The sequence below is a fragment of the Rhagoletis pomonella genome, unplaced genomic scaffold (genome assembly GCF_013731165.1).
Source record: "Rhagoletis pomonella isolate Grant_MI unplaced genomic scaffold, Rhpom_1.0 Rhpom_scaffold_00002, whole genome shotgun sequence".
Taxonomy (NCBI): domain Eukaryota; kingdom Metazoa; phylum Arthropoda; class Insecta; order Diptera; family Tephritidae; genus Rhagoletis; species Rhagoletis pomonella.
The window spans coordinates 105,799,985-105,819,123 of NW_023458556.1; the positions used below are offsets into that span (position 1 = coordinate 105,799,985).

At 41.3% G+C, this 19,139-nt stretch overlaps 2 protein-coding genes across 3 annotated transcripts in view; both read left to right on the plus strand.

The window, feature by feature from the left end:
* LOC118756763 lies at positions 1 to 873 on the plus strand. Its single transcript, XM_036491506.1, has one exon. It carries the CDS (start codon positions 1 to 3, stop codon positions 871 to 873), a length of 873 nt encoding a protein of 290 aa, XP_036347399.1.
* A 6,258-nt stretch (positions 874 to 7,131) lies between these two features.
* LOC118734297 (zinc finger CCCH domain-containing protein 18) overlaps positions 7,132 to 19,139 on the plus strand; it is a 214,910-nt gene continuing 202,902 nt past the window's right edge. Inside the window, exons 1-3 of one of the 2 annotated variants that reach the window (XM_036464013.1) lie at positions 7,132 to 7,239; positions 7,311 to 7,420; positions 7,487 to 7,771. The gene's annotated coding sequence lies outside the window, so the exon portion shown is untranslated. The remainder of the gene's footprint in view (positions 7,240 to 7,310; positions 7,421 to 7,486; positions 7,772 to 19,139) is intronic. The other variant, XM_036464012.1, reaches the window with a different exon arrangement.

A 19,139-nucleotide genomic window follows, 5' to 3' on the forward strand; every position in this document is an offset into this window, starting at 1 on the left:
ATGCAAAATAGCCAGGCAGACTCCGCAAATATTGGGGACAGTGATTCACCGGCTCCTAGCGCAGGCAACGAGGTGTTCTTTGAAGCAATCTCTCCCACGATTCAACAACAACCAACCGCTAGCATCGACAGGGTAGAGCGATTGGAGTTGCCTCCCTTTTGGACCAAACAAGTTCATTTTTGGTTCGCGGCAATCGAAGCGCAATTCCAGCTAAAAAGAATTACATCCGACACAACCAAATACCAGGCGGTAATCGCCCGGCTTGACCAGGACACGCTCGTCATCGTCGAACATATCATCTTTAACCCACCGGAAGCCGATAAGTATGCCGCAATCAAGGATACGCTAGTGAACCATTTTTCAATTTCAGAAGAGCGTCGCCTGAAAATGCTACTTTCGGGCTTGGAGTTAGGGGATCGACGACCGTCCGAGTTACTGGCAGAAATAAACCGTCTTGGCGGTAAACATTTAGATTCCACTTTCGTGCGCGCTATCTGGCTGGACCGGCTTCCGCAATATATTCAGGTAGCCCTCACTGCTTCAGACGACAACGACAACAACCAACTTGCGCAACTAGCAAATAAGCTGATCGAAATCAAGCACGACCCCGATAGTCGGTACGTAATGCCCGTCGCTCGTAAGTCAAGCGACGCAATGCAATCGCAGCTAGATGAATTAGCAAAACAAATGCGTAAGCTGACTCAGGCCATGGAAAAGGAGGTTGCTCGTCGGACACACGTACCATTGCGCACCAGCCCCACGGATACTTCGTCAGCCTGTTTTTACCATCGCAGATTTGGCGCTAAAGCCAACAAATGCACTCAACCATGCACATGGGGGTCGGTTCAGGGAAACGCAGAAGACTCCCAGTAGACATGGCGAGTACTGGGAGTAAAGCAAATCCTCGCCGACTGTTTATATACGATCGCACATCCGGCGCGAAATTCCTCGTCGACACTGGCGCGGATGTTTCAGTGACCCCACCTTCACGTGACAGCAAAGCAACGCCAACACAGTTCCGACTTCACGCTGCAAACGGCAGCAAAATCGTTACGTACGGCGAAAAAATACTATCTCTTAACATTGGACTCAGTCGACCAATTCGTTGGGTATTTTGCGTGGCAGATGTTCCGTACCCAATCATCGGTGCCGACTTTCTCCACGAGCATGGACTTGTTGTGGACCTGAAACGGGGTTGTGTTATAGACCCAAATACGAAAACTCGTAGCAGGGGCACGTACGCCACAGCCCCCATCACCTCCATCACGGTCGTCGATGAGACGAACCAGTTCACAACCATCCTCAGGGAATTTCCAGAGTTGCTCGGCAATCCGTCCAATCGTACGGCAACTAAGCACGCAGTTAAGCATTTCATCCCAACTTCTGGTCCACCCTGCGTTCAACGCGTCCGTCAGCTACGCCCTGAACGTCTTAAGATAGCCAAAGAAGAGTTTCAGCTTATGGTCGATCTCGGACATGCAAGACCTTCCAAGAGTCCTTGGGCCAGCCCGCTACATATGGCCAGGAAGAAAAATGGGGACTGGAGGCCATGCGGAGACTACCGCAGACTCAACGACCAAACCGTCCCAGACCGGTACCCAATATCGCTCCTTCAGGATTATGCAGCAGGACTGGCCGGAAAGCAAGTATTCTCCACTATCGACCTCCGCCGCGCATTCCACCACATTCCGGTGGCAGACGAAGACGTACCTAAAACAGCCGTGATAACCCCATTCGGCCTCTTCGAGTTCGTGAGTATGCCGTTTGGACTCCGAAACGCGGCACAAACATTCCAGCGCTTCATCAACGAAGTCCTCTCCGGTTTGGAATTCGTGTACGCCTACATCGACGACCTGCTTATAGCGTCAGATAGCGTCCAACAGCATAAACAACATCTTCGTTCGGTATTTCAACGCATAAGCCAATTCGGTTTATGCATCAATGCGGACAAGTGCGTCTTAGGTGCTACTACCGTCGACTTTTTGGGCTATCGGGTCTCAGCGCAGGGCTCAGCACCTCTTCCGGACCGAGTAAAAGCGCTTCGCGATTTTCCGAAACCTAAAATCATCCTGGAGCTAAGGAGGTTTATCGGAGCGGTGAATTTCTATAGACGACATATTAGGAATGCTGCTATGGTACAAGCACCCCTCAATGACTTCTTACAAGACGCTAAGAAAAATGACAAGAGGCCGGTTCCCTGGACTGAGGAGGCGGAGGAAGCATTTGCAAAGGTGAAAGACCAATTGGCCAGCGCAGCCCTCTTAGTACACCCAATTCCGGCAGCCGAACTACGAATCACTTGTGACGCATCTAGTAGCGCCCTGGGAGCAGTTTTGGAGCAGAACCACAACGGCACATGGCACCCACTGGGATTCTTCTCGAAGAAACTCTCACCCGCACACAGGAACTACAGCACGTACGATAGGGAGTTGACGGCAGTATACAAAGCCGTAAGGTATTTCCGGCATTGGGTCGAGGGCCGGAACTTCGTAATCAGAACCGACCATAAGCCGCTAGTTTTTGCTTTCCGACAACAGTCAGACAAGTCGTCACCGCGTCAAATTAGACAACTTGGCTTTATCAGCCAATTTACTACCAGCATACAATATATCACCGGATCAGACAACAACGTGGCTGACACTTTCTCTCGCTTGGACGCCATACACCACCCAATGACCATCGATCCCGAGGAACTGTCACTCACCCAAGAGTCAGATGAAGAACTCCAGCACCTGCTCGCTCACAACGATACGTCACTCAAACTGCAAACGCTCTACTGCGGACCCGGAGGCAGAGGAATAACTTGCGACGTATCAACCAACAATATCCGTCCGTTCGTACCGTTGCAGCTCCGAAGAAAAGTATTTGATTTGTTGCACAATTTGGCACACCCCAGCGGCAGGGCGTCCGTGAAGATCATCGCACAACGATACGTATGGCCTTCCATGAACAAGGATATAACTCATTGGGCTCGTGACTGCGTCCCGTGTCAGCGCTCCAAGGTAGGTCGCCATGTTCGTTCAACACCCGTTTCATTCGCCAGCACAGACGGTAGATTCGACCACATTCATCTGGACATAGTGGGACCGATGCCGGAGTCCCAAGGGTACAAATACTGCCTGACAATGGTGGACCGATTCACTAAGTGGCCAGAAGCTGTGCCTATCAAGGATATCACTGCCAACACCGTCGCCAACACTTTTTACGCTCACTGGATCGCACGTTTTGGATGCCCTAAGCTACTCACAACTGATCAAGGCACCCAATTTGAAAGTGCGCTTTTCACAGCCTTGGCACGCCTAGTTGGTGGCAAGCGCATTCGGACTACAGCTTACCACCCCGCAGCAAACGGATTGGTCGAGATGGCACCGCACTTTAAAAGCCGCTATCATGTGTCACCAGCAGCAGCAGTGGACGCAAGTACTTCCCGCAGTGTTGCTCGGCTTGAGAACCTGCTACAAAGAGGACATGAGGGCATCACCCGCTGAGTATTTGTATGGTACAACACTACGAGTCCCTGGTGAATTTTTCACAAGCGAAGACCCACCGGCTGACCCGCACTTCTTCCTCAAGGAATTCCGCACGCATATGCGAGAAATCCGACCAGCACCGACATCACATCATTGTCGACAAAAGACATTCTGTTTTAAGGACTTGGCCACCTGCACGCATGTGTTTCTAAGGATCGATGCTACCAAACGGCCTCTCGACCAGCCATATTCAGGGCCTCATAGAGTCGTAAGAAGGATTGATGAACGAGTTTTCACCATCGAAGTAAACGGCAAGGAAGTTAACGTGAACATCGAGCGCATTAAACCAGCTCACCTCGCCGCCGACGACGTTTTCGACAACTCGCTACAGCCGCGCATTACCACCAGCCTGCCCCTCGGGCAACCAGGAACTATTCGGCCATCCCATCCAAGCAGCACATCCACCAGTTCAGCCACCAATCGGGACTGCAAATCTACAAATTGAATTCGTTTTTATACCTAATACCTCATTTAGGGGGGAGTAGTGTGGGGACACAGCAATAATCAACACATGTGGCAACACCACATTTAGCACTTCTCTATGTCATTATTCGTTTTCTGCTACCCCCTTTCTTTGCTTTTCTGTAGAAAAACTTCTTCGAGAACTTTTCATTAACGGCTCTTTACCGAACGCGTGCCTAGAGAGATATAAATTTTTGGTTTAATTAATAAAGTTGAATTAAAGTAATATACATATTAAACGCATATATGTGGTTTCATTTCGCCACACCTTTGATATTTTGCAGTAAATTGGCGAATGGTGTAGGAATGAGTTTTCCGACAAATGAGATATCGACTAAAAAATGCTAGTTCGATAAAAGTGATAATTATTTTACCATTTCATTTTAGTTTATTCAGTGCTTTTGGTCACCTCTTTCATATTCTTTTTCATATAATTAATAATTTTTCCTCGTGTTGTATTGCCTCAATTTTGTGTTACATTCATTAAAAATATTATAAGTGATATCGATTGCAACATTGCCATTATCATATTTATTAGTACTAAAAAAGCCTACAAAGCCTTTAACAGTTCGACAGTTGATATCTTTCAGGCTTTTCATGACGATTGTCGTCATACGTGATTCATGCCCTGGTTAATTCTTACCGTTTTGCGCGCGTTGACAGTTCCTTGATGGAATCAATGGGTACGTTCAGAACGCGTAACTGTTGCGATTGCACCTTCTGAACGCGTTGTCGTATACTTCTGATCAACTGAACAGTTGCGTGTTGGATGATCGTAATATTTTTTTTTGATTATTTGAGACCACATGTTGGTGTGTACCTTTGAGAGTTGAATTTGACAGCTAATGCATCAAGTCGTTCAGAAGACGCATAACGATCACTGATTTTGTTAGCACTGGTTGGGCTCAACTGCTGCGCCTTCTGAACCTACCCAACAACTTTTTGCTAATAAACACACAAAATCATGCCAAAAAAAAACGAAAAGTACCACGACGACCAAATGCTTCTAATTTAAAAATGTTTAAATGTTTTTTAATTGTATAATTCAAGTTCAAAAACTGGAAACATTCACTGTCAGAGCGTTCATTAGCTGTGTTTTTTTCGGGATCCGGATAAAAGATTTGCATACAAATGCAACAACAACGATATAATCCCGATAGAGATCTGGTTCAAATTATGATCCGCTCTTTTTGGTTTTTGTCACTGGTAACTTGGATGTACGGTTTGGTAGCACTGACAAATGAATGTATACACAAACAGATATTCTGGCATAGATAACAAGAAGGGCTAACTCATTATAATTGTAGCAAAAGTGAGTAACAGGGGCGTGCCTTCTCTTTTGCTCTAGTACGTTTTTAATTGGATGAAAGGAGAAGGCACGCCCCTGTTACTCACTTTCACTACAATTATAACGAGTTGTCCCTTCTTGTTTTCTGCGTTCTTTGGTGCTAGTAGTATAAATTAGTTCTGCCAACGCCAATAAGAAAGATCCAGACCGTTTCCGTGAGAAATGATCGCAATACTGAGCTTCATAACCCAAGAAAACGCAAATAAGGTAGGAAACGCTTGCGCTACTTGCGTTACTGTTAAAATGAAACACCGCCAAAGCGACGGGAAAGCTGTATGTGACAGAGCCTTGAAAGTTAATAACTTTTTAATAAAAGCCTCGGCGCTCTGGGGTCTTCACTTTTAGAACAGAAAAAAAACATCCCCAATACCCCCTCATTTTTCAAATTTGAACCAAATTTAAGAAAAAGGTTTCCCAAATTTCCTCTTTTCTATCAATTGGCACAGACCCTCAATTGGCGTTTTCATCTAAAGTGATAAATTTATCAGTTTATTCGCATTCTTTCATGAACGCACCTTGGTAAATAATTGTATAAAATTGTTTATTATTTAACTTATATGGCTAGTAACGCTTTTATTCTTACCGCGTCCATTGTGTACATTTGCTTGTTTTGTGTTCGTAGCAAAAATGACCGCCTGGTAACCTGTCAGGGTTGAATTTTGCTGAAATTTATACATTTATCCACCAAGATCGTTTGATAAAGTGATAAACTTTGTTAAATAGTTCCCATACAAAATTTCTCATTTTATCAAGTTTATCAGCAGTTTATCACTTTTGATGAAGACCCCTAATAATAAATTAAATATTTTAATTAATTACTTACTACGTTTATGCTGCAGAATTCATGCATTCTTCGGCAGCATTTCTTTATTTATTCTGAACGTTTGGAGTAAACTTTTTTGTTTACTTATTCTTTAGAACGTTCCTGATGATATGTTAACGTATATTCCAAAAGCATTCTGTTTATTCTGGCTGTGAAATGGGATTATCTGGAATGTATAAAAGAACGCAGCCTTCATATCATGAATCCAAAAATGGTTCCGTTTGTGCATAATTCGGGATTTCATGATATGAAGCATTTTTAAAAAGAGAAACTAAACAATATGTTTGTGGTGTTTTTCCCCTTTTTTGAATATCACCCGATTTACAGGATTCAAGTACTTGAAAGCAATTCTTGCTCATTCTCTTTTGTGTTTTCTATTTGCTTTTGCAAGTTTCAATTCCTTTGAATTCAAGTTTTTGGTTCTTTAAATGGGAAGCAACGAAAATGCCAAAAGCAAAGCAAGAAAGTTGAAACGTCCCTTTTCTTCTCACCCCCTCTCTCCGACATGCGAGCAGAATTGAATTCAATACTTGAACTGTGTAAAAGCAGTCTATGCAAAAGTCGTTGGTACCAGGAAATGGTCCATGTTGTATTCAAACTCCTCTGTTTGAAGTTATTTTATATTTAAACAAATCCACGTAACTTTTACAGTGTTTTAAAACTTGGTTATGCCTCTACATGCTTTTGAATCTAAAAACGTCATAGCCCTGGTAAACAGCTGTTTGTGAAACGCTGCGTTGCCAGACTAGCACTTCACGAATTCGTGAAATGATGGCGAAATTCATGGTTAATTTTCGTGTATAATTTAATTCATGGAATTGTGTTTATGCAACCCATTTTAACCCAAATCATGATATGATTTCTTGAATTGGCCTACGCATAAACGTAGTAACTGAATCATGATCACTAATCGAGATGTATACTGTGTACATCACTTGACTATGTATTTTTATTTCCTAATGTTGGTAGTACTGGTAAAAAGTTTAAAGAAAAAATGCAACGCTGAAACAGAAAAGAAGCCATGTTTTTTTGGCTAGCTGTGTTGAAAATTGAAATTTTTATCTACTGCAAAAAAGGTGAAATGCATCTACAAACTAATAAATTTTGTCCTTTAGAGTTTTAAAAGTTTGATTCGATTTACTTGCAGAGCGGACCCGTGTTGACGTCTACAGTGTAAATTAAGTTGAGAATTTGCAACTAAATTTTTATCGAAAAATTCTTGCCGGAATAAGTGCGCTATATCTTATTACGTTCCAGGTAAGGTTTCATCGACGGTTCTAGGATTTTAAAATAAAAATTAGTAAACATATGTGCGATTTCCAGAAGTTACTTAAAACGCCAAAGTTGAGACTTTGAAAAATAATAATGAACTAAAGTATTTTCTTAAAAGCCTTCAAGTTGAAATTGCGGTGCATAGTTGTGTATACATACACAAGTGAAAAATCGAGAACAGTCAAGTCGTGAAAAACGTATATTTGTTTCCAAAAGTGCTGTGTTAAAATACTTTTTCGGTATCCCGCGCGGGTTTCTGCCTGAAGGTTATGACAAATAAAAGGGAGATATTCAATATGTGGCAAAATGAAGACAGTTATTTGAGTGATATTAAAGGTAAGAATTGAAACTAGAAAAGATGGGTCTAATGTTTGCTATATGCAAGCTCACTGTCATATTCCAGAACATAAAATTTGTTGATAAATTCTCACAGTCAAACTTGAATACAAACCAGTAGTGACATAAGAAAAAAAGGCATTGTAAAAAGGGTTTTCATATCTGTGAACGTTTTAATGCAAAGTATATCTAATAATCCCCTAAATATGTACAGCTGCGAGCATTGAAATAGTAGTGGGCACTCACCCTACACATTTGATGAAATTTTTAAATATCCAAGTAACATTTGCATTTATTGTTAGTATAAGTTATTGAACATTTTCTCAATTAAGATAATAGATGAAAAAAGGGTAAAAGTGCACTTTAGCGGAACTCCTTTTTGCGTAGGAGGCCTTCGGCCGCACTTAGAGATTATAACCCTCAGGCAGTAGAATTCTCCTTTCTGTGTTGCCAAAGAAGGGGGCTAAACACCTTTTGCAGAGAACAACTTTAATTTACTCCATTTATTTGCATCAAATTCATCAAAAATGGTGCGAAAATTGCAAAGTGCAAGTGTTTTTTGCGAATAACTCTTTAGTTAATTAAAAATCTTAATTTGTATACTTTGACCGCATAAGGAATAGTTAGCGGGCTATTGATTATGACGACGAGAAAATCCCACGACAGCACAGTTTTTTATATTCAGGTTCAGCTTATTTATCGCACACCATTCCTCTAGTTTTGAAATATCACTCTGTAGAGCTTCCATATCATTATCGCCACGTATTGCTCTGAAGATTTTCATGTCATCTGCATATAATAAGTACTCGGATTCGAAATCGTCTCTAATGTCATTTATAAATATGTTAAATAGCATCGGTCCCAGATGAGATCCTCGAGGTACACCAGAAGTAACCTCAAACTCATTTGATAAATGGTAATTAACACGGACTTGCAGGCGCCTGCCAAATAAGTGCGAGCGGAGCCAGTTTAAGGCTTTCGATCGTACACCATAATTACTTAATTTTCTGAGCAGAATTTCTTGGTTTCCATGTCAAAAGCCTTGCTGAAGTCGGTGTATAAAGAATGTACATCGAGACCATTGTTTATCGCGTTTAGAATGAAGTTAACGTAGAGATATGGATTAGTTGACGTAGATCCATGCTGCTTTGACCTACCAAGACATTGATGACAAACGAACATGATAACGATTTTCTTCTAGTCTGGAGTAAATCTAAATTGATAAGAAGACAACGACAGTTATATGAAGGAAGAGGCTCTTCGAAATTCAGCGCCCTCAACGCAAACTTAATAAAAACTTTTTGTATCCGCTCAATTCTATTGATATAAGTGATTTGAAAGGGCCGCCATATAAAGGAGGCGTATTCTATACGAGATCTAAGAAAAGCTATATAAAGCCTCTTGAGTGTATAGGGATCAGAAAAGTAGGAACTGTTTCGGTGTACAAAAGCAAGCATAGCGTAACCATTGGCCACTATATAATTTATATGATCGGTAAATAGGAACTTATTGTCAAAGAACACTCCTAAGTCTTTAACTTGAGGAACTGACTCTAGTTTTGTGCCAGAAATGTAATAACACGACTTTATGGTGTTCCACTTTTTTGAAAAAACCTATTTGATAACATTTTTTAACATTTAAATATAGCCGATTACGCACACACCAAGAGTGCACCATATCAATATCAGATTGAAGTAGTGCCGAGTCCTCAGCTTTCGAAATAGTAGAATATATAAATAATAATAAGCAAAATCTAGCTTAACTTTAACAACACACTCAAATAGTTTCGCAATCGTCAACTTCGTTATCGGCCTATAATTAGAAACATCATTCTTATTTCCACTTTTGAGGATTGGTGTAATATGAGTTTTTTTCCAATCTTGAAGATATATCCCTGTTGAAAGTGATTTATTAAAAATAAGCGTCAGCGGTTTTACAAGAGCACAACAGTTTTTTAAGAGACAGGGTGATAAGCCATCAGCATCGGTTTGTGTGGAGGCCTTGAGTACTGCGATTGCCTTTTGAACATCACGAAGCTACAGACTGTACAGAACACCGCACTCAGGACAGCGACAGGATGCCTCTTGATGTCGCCTGAACACCACCTGCACGGCGAGGAGCAAATGCTCCCTGTGAAGGAGCATAATATAATGCTCTGCAAGCAGTTCCTGATCGGGAGCCACAGAAGTGGCCACCCAAGCAGACAGCTGCTTGCAGAGGAGCCCTCGCCTAGTCACGTCAGGAGGCATCTATATGAACTGACGGACGAAGTCCAGAGGTTCATTAAGCAACCTCTGGACCCGACAGCTTACAGACAGGCCCTGAACGGCATTCACAGGGACTCAGTCTCGAGTTATGTAGACTCTAGACCTGTGAATGCCGTTCTAGGCATACCACCCCCGGACATAGACGTGACGGAGCTTCATCTGCCTCGGGAGACAGGCACAACACTCGCACAACTTCGCTCCGGCTACTGCAGCAGGTTGAACTCCTACTTGAGTAAGTTGAATGAGGATGTGCCGAATGAGTGTCCGGCATGCGGAGAGACCCCACATGACTCGAAACATCTCTTCGCATGCCCGGAAAACCCGACAACCCTAACGGCCTTGTCCCTGTGGACAAACCCCACAGAAGCTGCACGCTTCCTAGGGTTGCCGTTAGTGGAACTTGACGACAACGACTGAGATACCAACCGTCCTGGGCGGGGTTGTTGTAGCCGCTACAACAACAACAACACACAAACTACTAAAGCACAATGGAGAATCCAATAAATAAGCACTATTTAGGCCGTCAACAAGTTCAGCCACAAAGTTGGCACTGAAAAATTCAGCGAAAAGATTAACTATCCCATCGGGAGAAGAGGCATGCTTTTCCTTAAAAAACATTGAGGACGGTATGTTCGATTTCGAGTTTTTAGATTTAACAAAATTCCAAAAGGCTTTGGGGTTACAGTTTATATTATGCTCAACATAACGTATGTATCTACTGTGAAGGGTTTTATCAAGACTCCTAAATTCGCCTAAATGGCGTTTGTACGAGTTAAGATGTTCATCACTATTGGAGACCTTATATTTTTTATAGGCCTTATTGCAGCGATTTTTTAAGTGCTTAAGCTCCTTAGTGAACCAGGGCAGCTTGTACTTTCTGTTAGGCAAAACAGGTATATATTGTAGACACATACCGATCACTTCAGATTTAAATAATTGAAAACACTCAGAGACATCTAAGTTATCAAATATGGAGATCCAGTCAAACTCAAGAAGCAGTTCATTAAGGTAATCAAAGCTGAAATTATTAAAATTAAAATGTATGACATCACTCACAGGAGAGGTATGTGTAAACCTGTAAAATTCAATGTCTAAAAGTAAAGGTATATGGTGCATAGTAGCTGAGGAAATCGGCGAACAACATTCCGAGAGATGAAAGCTTAAATTATTAGACAGGAAAATTAAGTCTAAGATTTTTTTACACTTATTTATATAATAGTTAACTTGATTTAGGTCAAAACTTAAGAAATCATCAACAACGTATAGCTCTGAGGTATTACAGACATTGGAAGGAGTAAGGAAATAAGAATTATCTAAAAAAGACCATGATTAATTATTAAAGTTAAAATCTCCGAGTATACATAACTGTTGAGATCCAATCTTAGAGCATAAAGAAACGATGTTGTTGACGTGAGCTCTATACAGCGTTTCTGGGCTATTCGGCGGAATATATGAGGCACAGATGAATAACTTGTCCATGGAACCAAGCAGGCGTACGCAGACTTGATCAAGCAAAGTGTCATTGTTATTTAGGCTTACCAAGACAGCACGGAGTTCTCGCTTAACCGCAATCAGAACTCCACCACCTCTGTTGCATCCGGTTTTAACTGCATCCCTATCCTTACGGAAAACATCGAACATGTTTTGATCGAAAAACTCAGAGTTGTAAAAATTTGGTGTGAGCCAGGTTTTAATTATTACAAACACGTCATATAGTGCCTGCGAGGTGAAAGAGTGCACTGCATTTCCTTTAGTTCGCATTCCGGAGATGTTGTGAAAATAAATACGAACATGGCTGTCAGCGTCGTTATTGGCTGACTTGCTAGGAGCAGCTAGGTTTTTTTTTGTTTGGTAGATCTTCCTTCAGAAAAAATTGAAAAGGGCGCACTTTGACATTAGTTGGCCAGAGATCTGGGTCTAAAATGACGCTAAATGCTTCCGGCGAAACACCGAGCTTAAAGTTAATCTTCCGCAATGAATTAATATCGGCATTCTTTTTAACTAGTTTAAAGCAGGCCATTTGGCTTCGATTAATATTTGAGTTTTTCGCAACATAAGATATGATATCATCTTCGGAAATGGTATTCTTGAATGAGGATAAATGAACCCATTCCTTTGACGGAACAACGTCCAAGTCGGAGCTGGTCTTACGACAAACCACCACATCATCGGCCTTCCTTTGGATATTGCTTCTACTTGTTGCAGTTGACCATTTTGCATGTTGGGTTACATTAGCAGCACCACCAATATTCGGCAGAGCCTGAGAACCTTCGCTTACGCTCGGAGCAAGACCAGAGTGTGAAGTAGCACCCGCAGTCAAAGAGCTGTTGATCAAATTTTTATTATTGGCAGCAGCAGCATCAAAGGTTGAAGAGGTAGCGGCGGTAAAACCAATACGCGCGTTGGACAGAGAACTCTCGCAGACCCGATTGATACTGTTGGAATTCGCAGCATCAGCAGCAGCAGCATATGTGGGAGAGGCAGCAGCTATAGAAGTTGATAACATGTATGTATTGGTAGCAACAGCTGAAGAAGTAGGAGCAGGCAAGTTAGCGGGCGAATCAAAACGGACATTAGACAGAGCATTCTCATCAACGCGATCGATATTATTTACATAGGAGCATGCATTAACGCGTGAGTCTTTTAATTGAGTATTAAGATGGTTGATAGCAGAAACTAGCTCTTCATGATGAAGTTGGTTCTTTAATGCACGAAGTTCAGACTCCAAGCATTCCATTTTAAGAATTAAGCTCTTCTTAACATCATAGAGTGCATTAACCACTGTAATGACTCGAGCATTTTCGGCTCTAAGAGCAACGATCTCTTTAAACACAGAATCTAAAAGTATTTGTTGTTTATCAGCAGCAATGTAGGCATTCGAGCTTTTAGATTTGACAGTAGTTTGCGAAGGAGAAATAGCTTTAAGAGATTTTTGTTGATTTGGAATATCGGCCTTGCTCTTCGCACCGCGTTCGTCGCTTGTCAGGTACAGAATTTTAGAGCCAGAAGCAACAACACTATCGTCAAGCACAACAGTGGGAGGCGGAGTGCGAAGGGAACTTCTATGTGCAAGAGCACACACTTCACAGCGAAATGAGTTTACCAAAAAATCGACATCTGCCTGCACGATATTGACACAACTCAAATGAAAAAGTTCATTGCACTGTACACATTGAATTTTAGCTTGTTGGGCTCTTTCCACTCTATGCCCACACAAACAAGGCATGCTTATGCAAATCAAATTATGTATTTGTATGTATATTAAAAATTAGAGTCACTATCTCGTTAGATTTGCAGCAAAGCGATAAACAGAGAAACGAAAAGAAAATCAGGAGCGCTCAAAAACACGTCCGCACAACACGACTGCTTTAGCTATGTGCTGGTCGCTGTATCTCTATCCTTCCTGTATATTGCATACGAGCTATCAACAACTTCACCATCCAAAATAGATGGATGCAACCAAGACTGTGATATACATAGCACGTCACAATGCCAACATGCTGAAATAGATAGAAAGTCTTTCAGTTTAGTTCTCAGTTGTTGTTGTTGTTGTAGCGGCTACAACAACCCCGCCCAGGACGGTTGGTATCTCAGTCGTTGTCGTCAAGTTCCACTAACGGCAACCCTAGGAAGCGTGCAGCTTCTGTGGGGTTGGTCCACAGGGACAAGGCCGTTAGGGTTGTCGGGTTTTCCGGGCATGCGAAGAGATGTTTCGAGTCATGTGGGGTCTCTCCGCATGCCGGACACTCATTCGGCACATCCTCATGCAATCTACTCAGGTAGGAGTTTAACCTGCTGCAGTAGCCGGAGCGAAGTTGTGCTAGTGTTGTGCGAGTCTCCCGAGGCAGATGAAGCTCCGTCTCGTCTGTGTCCGGGGGTGGTATGCCTAGAACGGGATTCACAGGTCTAGAGTCTACATAACTCGAGACTGACTCCCTGTAACTGCCGTTCAGGGCCTGTCGGTAAGCTGTCGGGTCCAGAGGTTGCTTGATGAACCTCTGGACTTCGTCCGTCAGTTCATATAGATGCCTCCTGACGTGCCTAGGCGAGGGCTCCTCTGCAAGCAGCTGTCTGTTTGGGTGGCCACTTCTGTGGCTCCCGATCAGGAACTGCTTGCAGAGCATTATTTTGTGCTCCTTTACGGGGAGCATTTGCGCCTCGCCGTGAAGATGGTGTTCGGGCGACATCAGGAGGCATCCTGTCGCTGTCCTGAGTGCGGTGTTCTGTGCAGTCTGTAGCTTCGTCCACTGCGTCCTACTAGTCCCCGACGTGAATCCCCAGCGGTAGCCTGACCTCCTTCGTCCAGGTTGTGAACAGGGTCGCGGAGGATTTCGTAGAGGAGAGGGCTAGACATTTTGCAGTGAAGAAGCGAGAAAGTTGATACCCGTTTACTTTCGAACACAGGTCATCAATTCCATTCCCAGTCGCCATGATCGAGCAATCGTCGGCATAAGAGACAATCGAGACTCCCTCTGGTGGTTGAGGGAGCTTTGAAATGTAAAAGTTCTCAGTCCTCTTACGTTCTGGTAGTAAACCAGCATATCTTCTTTGATTTTTGTCCTTTTTCTTGTGCCCCCGAAATCCAGACACGTTCACAATCCTTGGAATACCATTGATGTACTTGACCGTCTTGTTGGCTTCACCATTACTTTTAAGCTCCAGCTCGTTTCTTAAATTATTTAGATGGGTTTGCTGCGAGCGAGTCAAATCTGGCTTAAAATGTACGTTGTTTGTGTTGCTTGTGGGTTTGGTTCTGAGAATTGTCCTAGCATCAACGACCGACGGTGTATCAATCAGCAAAGGGCGAGTTTTACCATCTTCTGGGCGACCAATTCTGCGCAGTTTCATGTTTGATACAGTATCGGCAAGCTCAGATGGTAGCAGAGTGGCAATGAGTGAGCGATCATCATTCAGTCGCTCAGTCCCCACTTGCTTTCTCGACTCAGGAACATTGAAGGCGATAACATTATTTTCGCGCTTTTTCCTGTCAAAAGCTTCCGCAATAATATTATCGACGTCGGAAGTACCACCTTCAAGTTTTTTAACTTGTTCTCTACGGCACTAATTCTTTTATCCAGTGACTGCTTGGTTATGCTCAAATTTTGCTTGGAAATACTCTCGAGCTCAGATTTAATGTTGCCCAGACTTTTTTCAATATTATTTTTAAAAGGTGTAAAATACTTATGGAAAACGCTATCTAGTTTTGAGGCAATGAGATCGTCATTAGGGCAATCGCCCTCCAGATCATCGGAGACAATTACGCTGGCATCACTCTTGCATTTATCACAGCACCAACTATTACACATAGTACACAGAATACTGGACATATTTACTTTAATTTATCGGTGCAAGCACTGCAAATGTATGTGACAGGCGCCATCTTTGTTGTTGTAGATACTTGTTTATTCTTCCTTGCCATACTCTGCTAGTTGTCCACCGGTTTCTTGGCCAGTAAGTTAGATTATGTGTGATTATAGTCGTGTATAAACAGATGCAGACGAACCAAGCAATTTAAAGCAATTTATTATGGAATTATTAAATTTAAAAACACTGCAAAGTTACGAGCGAAAATTTTCCACGTCTGTTGAGCAGGGTTGCCAGCTGTTTTTATTAACATAAAAATATTTAGACCATAAATGTATTTAATATTTGGTGGCATGACCGTTGTTTTTAATTACAGCAGCACAACGATCTCTCATGGAGTCCACAAGACGCTCACATCTTGCCTTTGGTATTGACTGCCAGAACCACAGCCCACAGTTAATTGTTATTTTTCGGGTTGGCTTCCCATACTGCTTTCTTGAGGTCAGTCCACAGGTTTTCTATGGGATTGACGTCAGGAGATTGAGTTGGCCACTCCATGACCTCAATTCCGTTGTCCCGAAACCACAATTTTGCCAGCTTACTTGTGTATTTCGGGTCGTTATCTTGTTGTAGGACCCATTTTAGTGGTATTTCGTATTCAGCAAATGGAAGCATAATATCTTGCATAATTTTCACATAGAGATTTTGGTCCATAACGGTTTTAATCCAGAATATTGGCTCTACACCGTGGTATGAAAACTAGATCCTCCGTGCTTTAAGGTTTTTGTAGTATAGCGTGGATTGTATTCCGTATTTGGGGGGCGTCTTACATACTCACGAGAGCCTTTACCTCCATATAAAATAATTTTGGACTCGTCCGTCCACAAAATGTTCCTCCACTTTTGAATGGGCCATTCCAAATGTAGTTTGGCAAAATCGATTCTGCGTGCCACATGATTTTTTTTCAAAATGGGGACCTTGCGTGGACTTCGTGCATAAAGATTGTGTTCACGTAACCGTCTTCTTATAGTATGGACCCTACAGGATAAGTTTAGACTATCCACAGCTGACTTTGTTGGTCGCGACTTCGAACATTCGATAATTTGACGTACGGTAGTCGGTGATAGTTTCCGTTTTGCACCCCTTTTTCAGGTTTACTTTTATAAGTTATTGCGTTCCGAATCATTGTGGATGAACAGCCAATGATTTCTTCCACTTCCTTGTAAGTTTTACCACTTTCAACCAGTTTTTTTTTATCATTTCACGTTTTTCGTGAGTACAGTGTACACCTCGTCTCACTGAAGATTATTAAGAAGTGGTTATGTTACACATAAAGTAAATATAGCACTAAAACTTACTTTTTTTCAAAAAAATCAATTATTTCCACGTGAAATAAAAAATTAAGTTCGTCTTTGCTCTTGACTACTATTTCACTGCTCGCTCAAAATGGCACATTTCTTCAAGCTTACTACTACAAAAATTTAACTGGTTTAAAATTTGCGTAGTGATGAGTCATAGACTAAAGATGATAATTAAAAAAAAAAAATCGGTATCATTATCTCATAGGTGGCAAAATATATTGTATATTGTATTTTACAATGGAGCACTACTATTTCAGTGCTTGCAACTGTATGTGTGTACAGCATGGCGACGAATAACTGTTACTCGGGTTTTTTGAGAAATAAAAGGGTCCTTTATTGATTTTGCGAAAAAAGCATTTTATTGTTAATTTTCCACAGATTTTACTTTTGTTGTATTAATTAGTGTTTAAATTTTAATCCTTATGTACATTTGCCAGCAGTGTAAAATTTGAGAGAAAAGTTCATTTGGCACGCAGGTCTTCGTCAGTTAATTTGTTCCATATCTTATGTAACCATAGGCAAATTTTCTCCATTGAGTCACTTATACTCCCCCTTTTGTCCAACATAAGGCCTCATACTTAAAAATCGAATAGACTCGGAACTGGTGACTAGGACGGCCATTCATTCGAAAACCTTATACAGTTTTTTTTTTATTTTTTTTATTTTTTTGTACAAATATTTTTTTCGGAATAAAGGACCCTTTTATTTCTCAAACAAACCGGGGTAACAGTTATTCGTCGCCACGCTGTACATATCTAACACCCCTATGCTGTAATCCGTCGTAGATTCGATTTTGCTACGAATCTTAAAATTTATGCTGAAATCCGTGTTGTATCGTAGTTTCGAAATTCGTAGGTCATCTTTGAAATTAGTAATGTTGGTATGCCTGAATCCGACGTAGCTGTCATTTGTATGTATTTGTCGGAAATTTTGTACGAATATCAACTCGTGTCGGAGCGAAACAAATTGTATAAAAATATCAATAAAATAAAGTGTGTAAACGCAAAAATATGTATGAAGTGTGAATAGAAGACAAATTTATTATTAAATGTTTACAAAATTATCAAGTCGAAGATCACAACAAAACGCTCGCAATACGAAAAACTGGTGGAATGCATGAGCGAAAGGGCGGACATTGCCCGAGGCTTTGTAAAAGTAGCTAAAGAGGATGTGGTGGAATTTTGGGAAACCGTTGCAAGAATTAAAGCGGCACAATATCTAGTTGAATGGAGGCCCTTAAAAAGAGGGAGCATCTGCTTTGTATATTAATGCAACAGTTGGCTGCAGCACGTTCTTTCTCCTGAGACAAAAGTGCACCGGCTACTGAATCCCATATATTTTACTTAATTAAGGAAAAGCCTATTCAAATACGATTAAACAATTTTTTTTAATTTCACTGTTCACTTCCGATTATATTCATTTTGATTTGTTTCTGTCAAAGCAGCTGATTAAGAACTTCGAATTCCACTATTTCAGTTGGTTGCGATCGAATTACAGCATACCAAGTTTCGAATTTTCGGAACGCAGCTACGAAGTCGTAACTACGAACTTTCGGGTTACAACATGCGGGTGTAAAGTTAAAAAAAGGGTAATTATCTAGTTGGGCTTTCAACACCTATAATTTATCGAAATTCTGGAAATGGGGTACCAATGTACGCATCTGGGCCCAAGTATTAAGAATCCGAAAGCGGAAATTTACTGTTTTTATCCGATCAAAAGTTGTTAACAAACATTTTTTTCACAATAGCACCTTTTTTATTTACTTACTACTCACACACAAACGCACTATTTGCCCACATTTCACCATACTTCATTTTAGCCATATATGTCATAACATTGCTGAATATATAACAAAAAAACATATATTTTATTTATCAAAATTTTAACAATTTTGGTGGGCTTAACACAACACCCAACTGCTGATGTGTGGTATTGCCACTCTCTAGAATTACCAAGTGGCTACACTACCAATTATTTGGATCTTGTCGTTAAGATTGTGGTTTATAAAAATATATACAAGCTTTATTTATTTATTATTTATTAGCGAATGAATACAAAAAATTCGGGAAAATTTTCCTTAAATTCGGTCCAAATCTCAAAAAAAGAAAAAAAAAATGAGGCCCAATAGAGGAGCCTTTTACGATTCTAAAAGTGAAAGCCCCAGAGCGCGGAGGCTTTTATTTAAAAAGTTATTAACTTTTAAAGTTGCACAATTCACCATAAAAATTTCATTGATTAGTTGGGTTCCTTATCTCCCAGAAATAGTCAGATTTAGTCCAAAAAGCGTTCCTTAACTCGAAAATGACAGCAAAAATGAGAGAGCAACTCAACTGAATTTAAATTAACGAAAATTAAAGAATACGCAAAAAGTGAGAATATTCTAAAAAGTTGTTTAGGCGCGTCTGCTAACACCAGGCGCCTAAATACATGCTATGT

What these genes read in the sequence shown, in the direction of transcription:
- LOC118756763 (XM_036491506.1), top strand. Translation starts at nt 1, where the DNA reads ATGCAAAATAGCCAGGCAGACTCCGCAAATATTGGGGACAGTGATTCA.